The 16629-nt window shown below is 46.8% G+C and overlaps 1 protein-coding gene across 1 annotated transcript in view; it reads left to right on the top strand.

Annotated features, from left to right (window-relative positions):
- The window catches only part of LOC308118304 (multidrug resistance-associated protein 1-like), a gene marked incomplete at both ends in the record, with an annotated part of 33434 nt that extends 19980 nt beyond the window's left edge, over positions 1-13454 (top strand). Inside the window, 14 exons of the mRNA XM_080477654.1 lie at positions 245-458; positions 2994-3063; positions 3406-3409; positions 4056-4133; positions 4252-4534; positions 5063-5373; positions 6284-6483; positions 8179-8305; positions 8433-8534; positions 8783-8926; positions 9000-9158; positions 9318-9484; positions 10119-10313; positions 13346-13454. Coding sequence (XP_080333780.1) covers positions 245-458; positions 2994-3063; positions 3406-3409; positions 4056-4133; positions 4252-4534; positions 5063-5373; positions 6284-6483; positions 8179-8305; positions 8433-8534; positions 8783-8926; positions 9000-9158; positions 9318-9484; positions 10119-10313; positions 13346-13454 — 2163 coding nt within the window. The remainder of the gene's footprint in view (positions 1-244; positions 459-2993; positions 3064-3405; positions 3410-4055; positions 4134-4251; positions 4535-5062; positions 5374-6283; positions 6484-8178; positions 8306-8432; positions 8535-8782; positions 8927-8999; positions 9159-9317; positions 9485-10118; positions 10314-13345) is intronic.
- Positions 13455-16629: the final 3175 nt, after the last annotated feature.

Here is a 16629-nt window from a genome sequence, read left to right as displayed (position 1 = left end):
TCTAAAGCCACACCACTCCCTCATGGTTCAAAACTTATGTCCCACATAACGTAAATATGCGCCGACTTAATAATATTATAGTGACGCTGGGGGGTGGGCTACTAGTGTGTTCTGTTCAGTGGGAAACGAGTCCAAATGGCTCTTTGAGTGTTTAAGGTTGCCGACCCCTGAGATAGGAACAAGTAGAGAGTCAGGGTCAAACTGATGCTGGTCCTGGTTCTGATCACAGTCCCTGGTTCCTCAGACCCGGGTCCTGGTGACTCATGGACTCAGCTTCCTGTCCATGGCAGACCTGATCCTGGTTCTGGACCACGGCCATGTGTGTGAGATGGGGTCTTATATGGACCTGATTGATCGGAAGGGGGTCTTCTCCAGATTCATCCAGACCTTCAGTGGCCCCCCCAGCAGAGAGACCTTCACCTCCCCAGGTCCTGGACCCTCCGGCCCCCGGGACAAGGGTAAGACCTGGACCCATCACACTGCAAGTCCAGGTCCTGGACTGAACCCTCCACAACCCGAGTCCAGGTCCTGAACCCTCAACACCTTACATCCAGGTCCTGGCCCCTCCATACCCCGAGTCCAGATCCTGGACTGACATGTTGAGGTGTGTGTGTGTGTGTGTGTGTGTGTGTGTGTGTGTGTGTGTGTGTGTGTGTGTGTGTGTGTGTGTGTGTGTGTGTGTGTCTGTGTGTGTGTGTGTGTGTGTGTGTGTGTGTGTGTGTGTGTGTGTGTGTGTGTGTGTGTGTGTGTGTGTGTGTGTGTGTGTGTGTGTGTGTGTGTGTGTGCTTATGGCTCACAAGGTGCTATAATAAATCCCAATAATTTCATACTATGAAACAAAAGGGTCAAATCCTTCAACCAAAACCTCCTGAATCAAAAGTCCTTCCTTGGTGGTGGTTCCTTCCATAGTGGGAGGGGGGAAGGTCCTTTCAAAGTGTCGGGGAGGGGGCTTGCATAGTGGGGCTTGGAAGGTGTGTCCATAGTAGGTGGGGTTCATCCATAGTGGGGGGAGGTCCTTCCATAGTGAGTGGGGCAGGTCTTTCCAAAGTGTGTGAGGGGGGCCTTCCATAGTGGGGAGGGGTTTAGGTCTGTCCATAGTTGGGAAATTCCATCCATAATTGGAGGGGTTAGGTCCTGCCATTGAGGGCGAGGCAGGTCCTTCCAAAGTACGGGGTGGGGACCTTCCATAGTGGGGGGCGCAGTCCGTCTACAGAGTCTGGGGGAGGTCCTTCCATAGTGGGCGGGGCTAGTCCTTCCAAAGTACATCGGGGAAAGGTCCTTCCATGATGGGGGGAGGTTAGGAATGTTAAGACAGTACAACACCCGGACATTGAGGACCGTGCAACACCCAGATTGTGCAATGCCTGTACAGGGCAACACCCGACATTGAGGAAGGTGCAAAGCCCGGAAAAACAGGACAGTGCAACGCCTCGACAGTGCAACATCCGGAAAAAGAGGACAGTGCAACACCCATAAAAAGAGGAGAGTGCAACACCCGGACAGTGCAATGCTGGACAGTACAATGCTGGACAGTGAGGACAGTGAAATGCCCGGACAGTGCAACACCCAGACAGGGCAAAGCCCGGAAAAAGAGGACACTTCAACACCCGGACAGTGAGGGCTGCGCAACGCCCGGACAGTGCAACACCCGGACAGTGCAAGGCCTTGACAGTGAGGACAGTGTATCGCCTGGACAGTGAGGACAGTGCAATGCTTGGAAAAAGAGGACAGTGCAACGCCTGGGCAGTGAGGACAGTGTATCGCCTGGACAGTGAGGACAGTGCAACGCCTGGAAAAAGAGGACAGTGCAACACATGCAAGAGTTCAACACCAGGACAGTGCAACACATGGATAGTGCAATACCTGGACAGTACAATACCTGGACAGTACAATACCTGGACAGTACAATACCTGGACAGTGCAACACCCGGACAGTGCAACGCCCGGACAGTGAGCCTCTCCACCCCCCCCACCCCCCCACCCCCCAACCCCCCCTTTGTTTTTTTCCCAGATATTTTCTTAATATAGTTAATATTAACCTATTAGTTGTTGTGAGTGTATTTAGTTTTGAGTTATTTTCTTAATGAATTGTTTCCGCTAAACTTATAAATAGGCTGGGCTTCATCTCGCTTATTAATTTTTCATCTCTGCTTCCTGGGACGCACTTTGTCTCCATGCGCACTCCTGCTATCAGCTATTCCCTTGTTAGGACTTTCCAGTAGGCTTTCTTAAGCAGCAGTAGTTCTTTGGCATAGCTGGACCAGCCGTCCTGTTTTGATCTGGGTCTAGTCTGAGCTTTTTTGCCTTAGCCCGGCCAAACGGCCCTGTACACAAGTTGGCCCATTGCCACACGCTTTTCATTATTAGGCCGACCTGTCACGCCAATTTTTAAGTTTGAAATTTTCCTATTTTTCCTTGTTTTGTTGGGACAGGTGGAGAAGTGTTTTGTGTGTATGCCGCCTATGTAGTAGAAGAAGAGAAACAATGAAATTAAGGTTTAAAATAAACTGAATATGTAATAAAAATCATCCTTTTGTCTCCCGTGTCCTTAAATAGGTTCCCTCCCTCTGTGAGTTGTAACAAGCATCAACAGCAGCGGTGAAGTCACACCAGTGATCAGGATTCCAGTGATTCATTGATCTGATGGTTTACGGTCTCATGTTCACATCATTAATAAAATGTTACCTACAGCAAAACATTTTCAAACTTTGAAAGGATTGAACTCAGCTTCCAGGACCTTCTAGTCCTTGAGGAGAAGGCTTGAACTCACCTTCCAGTACATGAGTTTGCTATCAGGGTGGAGACGGCCATATTCAGCTTGATTTCAGTGACAGGATAGAAGAGTGTTTTCACGTGAGGAACCTTGACATGCATCCTGTGTGTGTGTGTGTGTGTGTGTGTGTGTGTGTGTGTGTGTGTGTGTGTGTGTGTGTGTGTGTGTGTGTGTGTGTGTGTGTGTGTGTGTGTGTGTGTGTGTGTGTGTGTGTGTGTAGGCAGGAAGTCACTGTCTCGTCTCAGCGTCACAGATTTTTCCATTGATCTCTCTCAGGAGCAGCTGATCAGGTAATAAACACTGCTGGTTTGTTGTTGTGTAATTGTAGTTTGTTGTGTTACTGTGATATGTTACTGTGGTGTCTTATTATGTTACTGTGGTGTGTTACTGTGGTGTGTTACTGTGGTTTGTTACTGTGGTGTGTTACTGTGGTGTGTAGTTGTGTTACTGTGGCGTGTTACTGTGGTTTGTTGTGTAACTGTGGTGTGTTGTTGTGTTACTCTGTTGTGTTACTTTGGTGTGTTGTTGGGTTACTGTGTTGTGTTACCATGTCGAGTTACTGTGATGTGTTGTTGTGTTACTGTGTTGTGTTACTTTGGTGTGTTGTTGTGTTACTGTGTTGTGTTACTTAGTTGTGTAACTGTGGTGTGTTGTTGTGTTACTGTGTTGTGTTACTTTGGTGTGTTGTTGTGTTACTGTGTTGTGTTACTTAGTTGTGTTACTGTGTTGTGTTACCATGTCGAGTTACTGTGATGTGTTGTATTAGTGTTGTGTTACCGTGTTGTGTTGTGTTACTGTGTTGTGTTGTTTTACCGTCTTGTGTTGCGTTACCGTGTTGTGTTGTGTTACTGTCTTGTGTTGTGTTATGTTACTGTGTTGTGTTACCATCTTGTGTTGTGTTATGATACTGTCTTGTGTTGTGTTATGTTACTGTGTTGTGTTACCATCTTGTGTTGTGTTACCGTGTTGTGTTACCATCTTGTGTTGTGTTACCGTGTTGTGTTACTATCTTGTGTTGTGTTACCATGTTGTGTTGTGTTTACATGTTGTGTTGTGTTACTGTGTTGTGTTACCGTGTTGTGTTACTATCTTGTGTTGTGTTACCATGTTGTGTTGTGTTTACATAGAGTGTTGTGTTACTGTGTTGTGTTACCGTGTTGTGTTACCATGTTGTGTTGTGTTACCATGTTGTGTTTCCGTGTTGTGTTGTGTTACTGTGTTGTGTTACCGTGTTGTGTGTGTGTCCAGCAGCACCAGTGTCCAGGTGATGGAGGTGATGGAGGTGATGGAGGAGGAGATTGAAGGTGGAGCAGATGACGCTGGGAAACTGACCGAGGCTGATAGGGCTCAGACTGGAAGAGTGAGTGTGTGTGTGTGTGTGTGTGTGTGTGTGTGTGTGTGTGTGTGTGTGTGTGTGTGTGTGTGTGTGTGTGTGTGTGTGTGTGTGTGTGACATTGTGTATTGTGTATTGTGTGTAGGTGTCCTTGCAGACCTACACTCAGTACTTCAGGACGGTGGGTTTGACCTTCATCATGACCGTGGTCTTCCTCGGAGCGTTCCAGCAAGCCGCTTCCCTCGCCTACAGCTACTGGCTGAGTTTGTGGGCCGATGAGGCGGCGCTGCACCACCAGGTGGTGCTATATGCCACCATGCCGCCACTTCACCACCAGGTGGCGCTGTACGCCACAGTGCCACTCAACGCCACGCAGAGTGACCATCAGCTGCGGCTCAGTGTGTTCGCTGCTCTGGGCTTAACACAAGGTAGGCCACTGTCAGAGGTCGCCTCACAGGTCACCTCACAGGTCACAGTCAGAGGTCACTGTCAGAGGTCACCTCACAGGTCACGGTCAGAGGTCACTGTCAGAGGTCACCTCACAGATCACAGTCAGAGGTCACTGTCAGAGGTCACCTCACAGGTCACGGTCAGAGGTCACTGTCAGAGGTCACCTCACAGGTCACGGTCAGAGGTCACTGTCAGAGGTCACCTCACAGGTCACAGTCAGAGGTCACCTCAGGGGCAAATAAAGTTCTCAGCAGTCTAAAAATCCTACAGCAGTCTTCACAGTGTTCTTGGTTCTTCACAGTGTTCCTGGTTCTTCACAGTGTTCTTGGTTCTTCACAGTGTTCCTGGTTCTTCAAAGTGTTCTTGGTTTTTCAGTGTTCCTAGTTCTTCACAGTGTTCCTGGTTCTCCACACTGTTCTTGGTTCTTCACAGTGTCCCTGGTTCTCCACAGTGTCCCTGGTTCTCCACAGTGTTCTTGGTTCTCTACAGTGTTGTGTATGTTCCAGGCCTGGCCCTGTTCGGGACGACCCTGGCCATCGCTCTGGGCGGTATTGTGGCGTCACGGCGGCTCCACACCGACCTGCTGCTCAGTGTGCTGCGCTCGCCCATGACGTTCTTTGAGGCCACGCCCAGCGGGAACCTTCTGAACCGCTTTTCCAGGGAGGTGGACGCCATTGATTGCATGATCCCTGACGGACTGAAGATGATGCTGGGCTACCTGTTCAAGCTGCTGGAGGTTCTCGTCATTGTGCTGCTGGCCACGCCCCTCTCTGGCCTGGTGCTCCTCCCTCTGGCTTGCGTCTATGTCTTCATACAGGTTGGTGCCTCCCCCAAATGAGTGGTTGGTAGTGGTCCGAGGGTGAATGCAGTGAGAGAGTGAGTGGTTGGTGGTGGTCAGAGGGTGAATGCAGTGAGAGAGTGAGTGGTTGGTGGTGGTCAGAGGGTGAATGCAGTGAGAGAGTGAGTGGTTGGTGGTGGTCAGAGGGTGAATGCAGTGAGAGAGTGAGTGGTTGGTGGTGGTCAGAGGGTGAATGCAGTGAGAGAGTGAGTGGTTGGTGGTGGTCAGAGGGTGAATGCAGTGAGAGAGTGAGTGGTTGGTGGTGGTCAGAGGGTGAATGCAGTGAGAGAGTGAGTGGTTGGTGGTGGTCCGAGGGTGAATGCAGTGAGAGAGTGGGTAGTTGGTGGTGGTCCGAGGGTGAATGCAGTGAGAGAGTGAGTGGTTGGTGGTGGTCCGAGCGTGAATGCAGTGAGAGAGTGGGTAGTTGGTGGTGGTCAGAGGGTCGACGGTACAGATTAGCAGCCTCTCCTCCCTCAGTCTTCTCCACAGCAGCAGTGGCTACATACATAGTTTAGCACCATCCAGTATGGAGTGAATGAATAATGTAATGTAAAGCGCCTTTGAGTGTCCAGAAAAACGCTATATAAAACCTAAGCATTATTAATATTATTATAAGTGACTTCGCCCTCATTCTGCAGGCTCCACCCACTGCTAACTCCGCCTGCCGCTGACTCCTGCTGTTCTGGTTACACCTCCTGCTGCTGACTCCAGCTCCTGTTGACTTCTCCACCTGCTGCTAACTCCTCCCACTGCTGGCTGCGCCCACTGCTGACTCTGCCCACTTCTGACTCCTCTCGCTGCTGACTCCTCTTGCTGCTGACTCCTCCCACTTCTGACTCCTCCTGCTGCTGTTCTGCCCTCCTGCTAACTCAACCCACCGTGTCTACAGAGCTTCTACGTGGCGTCATCATGTCAGCTGCGGCGTCTGGAGGCCGTCAGTCGCTCACCCATCTACTCTCACTTCAACGAGACTGTTCAGGGTGCCGCCATCATCCGAGCCTTCAGCGAGCAGCAACGCTTCATCCTCCAGAATGACCGAGGCGTCGACACCAACCAGAAGGCGTACTTCCCCCGATTCGTGGCCACAAGGTCATTTAACTCACCTGTTCTCTTCTAGGTCTGATTCTGTTTCAGCAGGTCTGACTCTGTTTCAGCAGGTCTGACAATCTTTCATTTAATTTCATTTAGCCTTTATTTATTCAGGAGAAAACACATTGAGATTAACAAGCTCTTTTGCAAGTGTGTCCTGGTAGCAATACATTAAATAAATGTACAGTGTCAATAATACTAGAATGTTCTTAAATACAATTAAATAGCAAAAAGATAAGTACATGAAATACAATAAAAGGAGCATATAAAAGATAGATTCTAAAAAACATCAAATTGTTTAAAATACGTTAGTTAAAACAAGAACATGGTGTATTTTTTTATTCCAACCGCTGTAAAGGGCTCTAAACTCTCCTGATGAGAGCAGCTCTGTCAGTTTAAGATCGTTCTGTAAAACATTCCATGAGTACGGAGCAGAACTCATGAAGGCTTTTTTGCCCAGTTCCGTACGGAAAGTCGGGACCATGAGTAAAAATAAGTCTTCAGATCACAGACTGTAGTTATTCTGGGGTTTCTGGATCACATAACTATGAAGATATGGAGGCAGCAAAACAAGAATTGCCTTATAGAAAAAACCCAGCCAGTGAGTGTGTCTGCGTAATGATGAGTGAGAGCTCTGCAGCCCGTTATAAACCTAAGTGCTCCATGATATACTGTGTCCAGTGAGTGAAGACACTGAGAAGATGCATTCATATAAACAATGTCTCCATAGTCCAACATGGACAAGAAGGTAGCCTCAACAAGGCGCTTTTTGGTCTGGAAGGAGAAGCATGATCGATTTCTGAAATAAAAGCCCAATCTCAATTTGAGCTTTCTCACCAGCTGCTCAATGTGCGGCTTAAAGGAGAGGGAATCATCGATTGTGATCCCAAGGTATTTGTAAGCGGTAACTTCCTCAATGACGTGACCTTCTAGGGTAGTGATGGGGGTCAGATTCGTCCCCCTCTTCCTGGAAAGTGAAAACAGCATGACTTTGGACTTCTTGGCATTTAACATTAGCCTCAGGTCTTCCAGGTTGAACTGAACAGCTGAAAAAGCCTCCTGCAGCTTAAAGAGGGCCTCTTTTAATGACGGTGCAGAACAATAGATGACTGTGTCATCCGCATAAAAATGATAGTTTGCATCCACAACATTCTGATTGAGGGTATTGATGTAAATTGTGAATAACAAAGGCCCAAGGACCGACCCCTGTGGAAAACCTTTGGACACTGGAAGTAATTTGGAGGTGCTGCCATCAACCTGCATGCTCTTAGTTCGTCCAGAAAGATAGTTTTGGAACCAGCAGACAGTTTGTTCCTCCAGACCGATGTCCAGGAGTCTCTGTAGCGGCACGTAATGGTCGACCGCGTCAAAAGGCTTAGAAAAGTCAATAAAAAGTGCTGCACACTGTTGTTTTTTGTCGAACAACACAATAAACTCATTTGAAACTTTAGTGGCTGCTGTGACCGTACTGTGCCATTTCCTAAAGCCTGACTGGTAATCTGATCAAATTATATTTCAGTATAAGAACTCTTTTAGTTGTTCATTCACCAGTGATTCAAGTACCTTACCCAGAGCAGAGAGTTCAGAGTTGTTTCAGTAGCTCTGACTCTGTTTCAGCAGGTCTGACTATTTTAGCAGGGCTGACTTTGATTGAGCAGGTCTGATGCTGATTGAGCAGGTCTGACTCTGTTTCAGGTGGCTAGCGGTGAACCTGGAGTTCCTGGGGAACCTGCTGGTTCTTGCGGCGGCCATGTTTTCGGTAAGGAGTCGTGGTGAACTCAGTCCGGGAGTCGTGGGTTTGGTGGTGACTCACTCTCTGCAGGTTTGGTCCACTTCCTGTTTCATCTTCACTACCTGTTTTGCTTCACTTCTTGCTTTGCTTCACTTTTTGTTTGGTTTGTTGGAGCTGTTAGTGATAAAGGTTCTAGCTCCGGTACCTGTGTGTGCAGGTGACGGGGATCCTGAGCTGGATTGTCCGGTCCTGGACCGACGTGGAGAATAACATTGTGTCCGTGGAGCGAGTCAAGGAGTACGACAACACACCGAAGGAGGTCAGACCAGGGTTAGGCTCAGGACCAGGGTTAAGCTCAGGACCAGGGTTAAGGTTAAGACCAAGGTTAAGCTTAAGACCATGGTTAGGCTCACGACCAGGGTTAGGACCAGATTGCGGGACAGCACCAGGGTCAAGGTTAGGACCAGGGTTAGGCTCAGAACCAGGGTTAGGGTTAAGACCAGGGTTAAGGTTAGTAGATGTTACCAGTGTTCTCCATGTACCAGGCTCTTCTGGTCCTGTCCCCAGGCGGCTTGGACCACCAACGGCTCTCTGTCCACCGGCTGGCCGAACTCTGGAACTATCAAGTTTGAAGATTACGGACTGCAGTACCGACGAGGTCTGGACTGGGCCCTGAAGGACATCTGTGTGGACATCCAGGACCAGGAGAAGGTGGTTCAGAACAGTGAAGGTGCAGATTCTAGTCAGGACCAACAAAACATCTAATAACTCCTCAAACCTTCAGGTGGGGATCGTCGGCAGAACCGGAGCAGGGAAGTCCTCCCTGGCTCTAGGCCTCTTCAGAATCGTGGAACCAGCAAACGGTCGAATACTGATTGACGGAACCGATATCACTCAGATCGGACTCCACGACCTCCGATCCCGGATCACCATCATCCCCCAGGCCAGTACTACTGTATTACCTTACTACTGTACTACTGCACTTCTGTACTACTGTACTAGAATACTACTGTACCCCACCCTCATCCCACTTTTACCCTACTTTGACCCTTGACCTCACCCCGACCCCACCATGAAGATGAGCTTTGATCTTTGATTCCAGGACCCAGTGCTGTTTTCTGGCTCTCTGAGGATGAACCTGGACCCGTTTGAGACTCATACCGATGAGGACTTGTGGAGGGCCCTGGATCTGGCTCACATGAGCAGCTTCGTCTCTGGACTGCTGGGAGACCTAGACTACGAGTGCTGCGAGGGCGGAGAGAACTTCAGGTACCTACAGTACCAGAGCCCGCTGAGGTTCTGGAACAAGGGGGGTCAGTCTCAGGTACCTGCAATACCAGAGCCAGCTGAGGCTCTGTAATAAGGGGGTCAGATTCTGCAGCACTGCCAGTCTCCTGGTCTCCTGGTTTCCTGGTTTCCTGGTTTCCTAGTTTCCTGGTCTCCTGGGCTCCTGGGCTCCTGATCTCCTGGGCTCCTGGGCTCCTGGTCTCCCAGTCTCCTGGTCTCCAGGTCCCTGAACCCGCGGGACCACCAGGTCCTGCTAAACTCAGGGGCCCATCAGGTCCTGCCAAACTTGGGGGACCATCAGGTCCCACTGAACTCAGGGGACCATCAGTTCTCCAGGTGGTGGAGGAGGAGACATGGAGGTAGTCTGACACTGCTGCTCTAGAACTTCTGGCAACCTGCAGAAACAGCAATCACCTGGTAACCATGTCACTTCCTGTTTCATCTGATAACCATTTCACTTGGTGTTTCACCTGGTAACTGTGTCACTTCCGGTTTCACCTGGTAACCATGTTACTTCCTGATTCATCTGGTAACCATGCTACTTCGTATGTCCCTACGTTCTCTGTTGTGGTAAATGTGATGTGTGTGTTGACCTGATCCTTGTCTGGGTCCACAGTCTGGGTCAGAGACAGTTGCTGTGCCTGGCCCGGGCCCTGCTGAGGAAGTCCAGGATCCTGGTCCTGGATGAAGCCACAGCAGCGGTGGACCTGAACCTGGACCAGCTGATCCAGTCCACCATCCGGACTCAGTTCAAAGACTGTACAGTCCTGACCATCGCCCACCGGCTCAACACAATCATGGACTACACCAGGTATCGGACCCTGAACTGACACCGACCCTGACCCAGGCCCAACCCTGACACAGGCCCTGACCCTGAACTGACCCAGGCCCTGAGCCTAAACTGACCGAGACCCAACCCTGACCCTTACCCTGACCCAGACCCTGACCCTATCCTAGACACCGAACTGACCCTGACCCTGACCCTGACCCTGACCCAGGCCCAACCCTGACATAGGTCCTGACCCTAATCTGACCCAGACCCAACCCTGACCTTGACCCTGACCCTGACCCAGACCCAGACCCAGACCCAGACCCTGACCCTGACCGTGACCCTGACCGTGACCCAGACCCAGACCCAGACCCAGACCCAGACCCAGACCCAGACACGCCATCATAACACGAGACACGACAGTGTGATCCAACCCAATGTAATGTAGTGTTGGTGTTTGTTCTTAAAACATAATATTGATGATGTAGGGATTTCATACCTCATAAGGATCATGTGGAACCATTTATGTAGGGTTTTGGCAGTTTGACTATCGATAATGATTAACAATGATCAAAAAGTTATTAATCATTTTATTAAAAATGTAATCTGATCTGTATCATATACATCAGGAGCACCACCTGTTTAACAGGGAATGATCACAGTTTCATAACAGTTTCATAAGATATACTTAACAATTTATTTAGAATTGGAATTAATAGTTAAATGAATTACAATTCCCTGAATTAACAGTAAAGCTTGAAGGATTTTGGAGTTCTTGACACCGACGAGGTCGACATTTCATTGACCTTTGTGCTTATTAATAAAACAGCAAGTATGATTCCAAAAATTATATTTATTTACAAGGAAAACAAATAAAACACAGATTCTAACTACCTATATACATTTTGGTGTGTGTAGGTGTGTGCGTGATGAAAGAGAGAGAGGGGAGGGGTCGAGGGAGTGTGTGTGTGACCTGGTACAGAAATACAAAAGCCGCGGTTCCACCGCACTTTCTGTGCCGGGATGTTGAGGGGCAGGGCGGGTTTTCGCATGGCCCCACTGAAAAAGTTGTGGATGGTACGGAAAGAACCCGTGACCACCAGTTACGATATTCCGCTACCCCTCCATTGAGCTACCTCGCACCGAGGAACGGGTCTGTGAGGAGGAGCTACAACGCAGCCATCTGCTGATTGTTAGTGACAATAGCTACTCTCGACTTGCCCGCAATAGTTAAATATTTCATCGGCTGTAAACCTCCGTTGTTGTTTACATAAGTCGCTTTGCTCACTGGTTGATTTGTTAACTGGGTTTATAGAAAAGTCGGCGAGTGACACATTGCGGTCTTTTATGGAGGTGCAGACTCTCCTCTCAGCAACAGGAGGAGGAGATTCAGCAGGAGCTGGACCCTGCAGTTCACAATGGGAAAGCTTAACCTATGTCACAGAGAACAACTCTGCCGGCCGCCAGCTGCTTCCGTGTTCTTCGCTGGACGTTCACAACCCCATCTACATTTTTACTGTACTTTCTGTGGTGGGGGCACGCGACAGAGTTGAGCCTGGGTGCGCTTGGCCATCCCGTAACCCCCCCCCCCCCCCCCCCCCCCCGCTCTGGCATGTACTGCACGGTGGAACCGTGGCAAAAGAAAATGGTGGCTCACAATCAGCTCCATTCAGAATGGAGGTTGCCAGAGAGCAGGAAGGCTGTCCTCGGTCTCCACCATGTGTTGGAGAACAATAGAACATGGAAGCTAGACATTAGCGTCTGCTTCCTGGGTGTCTCTGTTCAAGGCCCATTTCTAAAATCAAATTATGTGAAAGGGATTTGTTTTGTAAAATGTCTGGAGGGTCAGACGGTGTTCAGTTACTGTGTGGTGTTGTCTTTGATGTGAAATGTGTAGGTTGTTAGTTAATTAGTTAGTAAGGCAAAGATTAGCTCGCAGACCCTGTGTCTGGGTGAGGCAGAGCTAACCTTCGTTTACTGGTTGATAACAACTCCTAATATCATTATCAATAGAACACAATTACTGTAATAGAATCAACACATCTTGTCGAAAGTTAAACAGTTCTGTGCTGAGCATCATGTTTAACTAATCCTCTTGTGTAATGCCCAGTTATTACCACATCCTTCAAACAGAAGGAGGTTGGGTGTTGTCCAAGCCTGGGAAGCTGGTGGCTGCTGTGGCAGTTAGCTCCTCTGTGCTAACTCTGGCTGGCTGTGTTGAGCAGGAGGAGAACAAAAAGTGAAGCTGGTGATGCAGGAGCAGTCTTTGCAGCATCCTAATTGTTCCCTTCCAGACCTGACGAGCTGGTCACTAGGTCTCTGATGGATTTTCCTGCTTGTTGAGGAAAAAGCACAAAATGGACTCTCCAATCTGGTGGTGGCAAACACGAAGACAGGTGTCCTGCATCCGTGTTGAACTTAGACAGGTGAACAAAGCGGGGGTCCCGGACAAATACCCACTACCCACAGTGGAGGAGCTCTGCGCAGTTCCATAGCTCTAAGGTCTTCTTGAAGCTCGACCTTAGCGAGGGCTACCTGCAGGTTCCCTACACCGTGACAGCTGCGACCTCACCGTCTTCGTGACCAACATAGGGGTCTTTGGCTACACCCGCATGCCATTTGGACTCAGCTCTGCTCCCAGCTGCTTCCAGAAAATCATGGCCACCATCTTCGCAGGTGTTCCTGGTGTGGTTGTGTACCTAGACGGCATCGTGGTACACGGAGCAACATCCACCCTGAACAGAGACCACCTCTCCCGGGTGCTGGACGTGCTCGAATGTGACACCATCAGAACATACACTGTGCATGAGACATGACAGTGTGATGCAATGCAATGCGCTGCTGTGGATTCTGGGTAAAATAGGGTTGGTGTTTGTTATTTAGTTTGTTTTAGCAATAAACGTCACCCTTAATCTGACCCTGACCCTGACCATCAACTTGACTCTGACCCTCAACCTGACCCTGTTCCTAAACCTGAATCTGATCCTGAACCTGAATCTGATCCTGTACCTGAACCTGAACCTGAGATGGTGGTGATGGAGGTGGACTCACTGTCTTTGTTTGATTGTTTTCAGGGTGGTGGTGATGGAGCGAGGCTCAGTGGTGGAGATGGACTCACCCACTCAATTGCTCCGCCTGCAGGGACTCTTTTACCAGATGTGTGTGGAGGCGGGTGTAGTGTAATGATGGATGGAGTAAAGGAGGAGGCAGGTGTAGTTTAAAAATGGGTGGAGTAAAGGAAGAGGAGGGTGCAGTGTGTCGATGGGTGGAGTAAAGGAGGAGGAAGGTGTAGAGTGATGAGTGAGGAAAAAGTGGTGAAGGCAGGTGTAGTATGATGATGGTGGAGTAAAGGAGGAGAAGGGTGTAGTGTGATGAGTGGGGTAAAAGTGGAGGAGGCGGGTGTAGTATGATGATGGGTGAAATAAAGGAGGCGGGTGTGGTGTGATGAATGAGGTAAAAGTGGAGGAGGTGAGTGTAGTATGATGATAGGTAGAGTAAAGGAGGGGGAGGGTGGAGTGTGATGAGTGGGGTAAAGGTGAAGGAGGCGGGTGTAGTATGATGGATGGAGTAAAGGAGGAGGGTGTAGTGTGACGATGGGTGGAGTAAAGGAGGAGGAAGGTGTAGTGTGATGATGCTGGAGTAAAGGAAGAGGGCGGTGTAGTGTGGCGATGGGTGGAGTAAAGGAGGAGGAGTCTGATGTTGCAGCTTGATAAATAAAAGAGAACAAACAGATGAACTTCGTCTGGCGGCTGCTTCAATCCAACTGGTTCATGATGACGTGTTCATGTTTACAGTCTTCAAGTTTACATGTTTAGTCTTCATGTTGACATGTTTACAGTCTTCAAGTTTACATGTTTAGTCTTCATGTTGACATGTTTACAGTCTTCATGTTTAGATGTTTAGTCTTCATGTAGACATGTTTACAGTCTTCATGTTGACATATTTACAGTCTTCATGTAGACATGTTTAGTCTTCATGTAGACATGTTTACATTCTTCATGTTGACATGTTTACAGTCTTCATGTAGACGTGTTTACAGTCTTCATGTTGACATGTAGACATGTTGACAGTCTTCATGTTTACACATTTACAGTCTTCATGTTTACATGTTTACATTCTTCATGTTGACATGTTTACAGTCTTCATGTTTAGATGTTTAGTCTTCATGTAGACATGTTTACAGTCTTTATGTTGACATGTTTACAGTCTTCATGTAGACATGTTTAGTCTTCATGTTGACATGTTTACAGTCTTTATGTTGACATGTTTACAGTCTTCATGTAGACATGTTTAGTCTTCATGTAGACATGTTTACATTCTTCATGTAGACATGTTTACAGTCTTCGTGTTGACATGTTTACAGTCTTCATGTATACGTGTTTACAGTCTTCATGTTGACATGTAGACATGTTGACAGTCTTCATGTTTACACATTTACAGTCTTCAAGTTTACATGTTTAGTCTTCATGTTGACATGTTTACAGTCTTCAAGTTTACATGTTTAGTCTTCATGTAGACATGTTTACATTCTTCATGTTTACATGTTTAGTCTTCATGTAGACATGTTTAGTCTTCATGTAGACATGTTTACATTCTTCATGTAGACATGTTTAGTCTTCATGTAGACATGTTTACATTCTTCATGTAGACATGTTTACAGTCTTCATGTTGACATGTTTACAGTCTTCATGTTTAGATGTTTAGTCTTCATGTAGACATGTTTACAGTCTTCATGTAGACATGTTTACATTCTTCATGTTGACATGTTTACAGTCTTCATGTTGACATGTTTACAGTCTTCATGTTTAGATGTTTAGTCTTCATGTAGACATGTTTACAGTCTTCATGTTGACATGTTTACATTCTTCATGTAGACATGTTTACAGTCTTCATGTAGACATGTTTAGTCTTCATGTAGACATGTTGACAGTCTTCATGTAGACATGTTTAGTCTTCATGTAGACATGTTTACATTCTTCATGTTGACATGTTTACAGTCTTCATGTAGACATGTTTAGTCTTCATGTAGACATGTTTACATTCTTCATGTTGACATGTTTACAGTCTTCATGTTGACATGTTTACAGTCTTCATGTAGACATGTTTAGTGTTCATGTAGACATGTTTACATTCTTCATGTTGACATGTTTACAGTCTTCATGTTGACATGTTTACAGTCTTCATGTAGACATGTTTAGTCTTCGTGTTGACATGTTTACATTCTTCATGTTGACATGTTTACAGTCTTCATGTTGACATGTTTACAGTCTTCATGTAGACATGTTTAGTGTTCATGTAGACATGTTTACATTCTTCATGTTGACATGTTTACAGTCTTCATGTTGACATGTTTACAGTCTTCATGTAGACATGTTTAGTCTTCGTGTTGACATGTTTAGTCTTCATGTAGACATGTTTACAGTCTTCATGTTGACATGTTTACAGTCTTCATGTAGACATGTTTAGTGTTCATGTAGACATGTTTACATTCTTCATGTTGACATGTTTACAGTCTTCATGTTGACATGTTTACAGTCTTCATGTAGACATGTTTAGTCTTCGTGTTGACATGTTTACATTCTTCATGTTGACATGTTTACAGTCTTCATATTGACATGTTTACAGTCTTCATGTAGACATGTTTAGTCTTCATGTTGACATGTTTACATTCTTCATGTTGACATGTTTACAGTCTTCATGTTGACATGTTTACAGTCTTCATGTAGACATGTTTAGTGTTCATGTAGACATGTTTACATTCTTCATGTTGACATGTTTACAGTCTTCATGTTGACATGTTTACAGTCTTCATGTAGACATGTTTAGTCTTCGTGTTGACATGTTTACATTCTTCATGTTGACATGTTTACAGTCTTCATGTTGACATGTTTACAGTCTTCATGTAGACATTTTTAGTCTTCATGTAGACATGTTGACAGTCTTCATGTAGACATGTTTAGTCTTCATGTTGACATGTTTACAGTCTTCAAGTTTACATGTTTAGTCTTCATGTAGACATGTTTACATTCTTCATGTTTACATGTTTAGTCTTCATGTAGACATGTTTAGTCTTCATGTAGACATGTTTACATTCTTCATGTAGACATGTTTAGTCTTCATGTAGACATGTTTACATTCTTCATGTAGACATGTTTACAGTCTTCATGTTGACATGTTTACAGTCTTCATGTTTAGATGTTTAGTCTTCATGTAGACATGTTTACAGTCTTCATGTTGACATGTTTACATTCTTCATGTAGACATGTTTACAGTCTTCATGTAGACATGTTTAGTCTTCATGTAGACATGTTGACAGTCTTCATGTAGACATGTTTAGTCTTCATGTAGACATGTTTAC

Source organism: Lipophrys pholis, assembly GCF_963383615.2.
Source record: "Lipophrys pholis genome assembly, chromosome: 12".
NCBI lineage: Eukaryota > Metazoa > Chordata > Actinopteri > Blenniiformes > Blenniidae > Lipophrys > Lipophrys pholis.
Note: the sequence above shows the minus strand (reverse complement) of the source record. Positions and strands in the feature narration are given on the sequence as shown.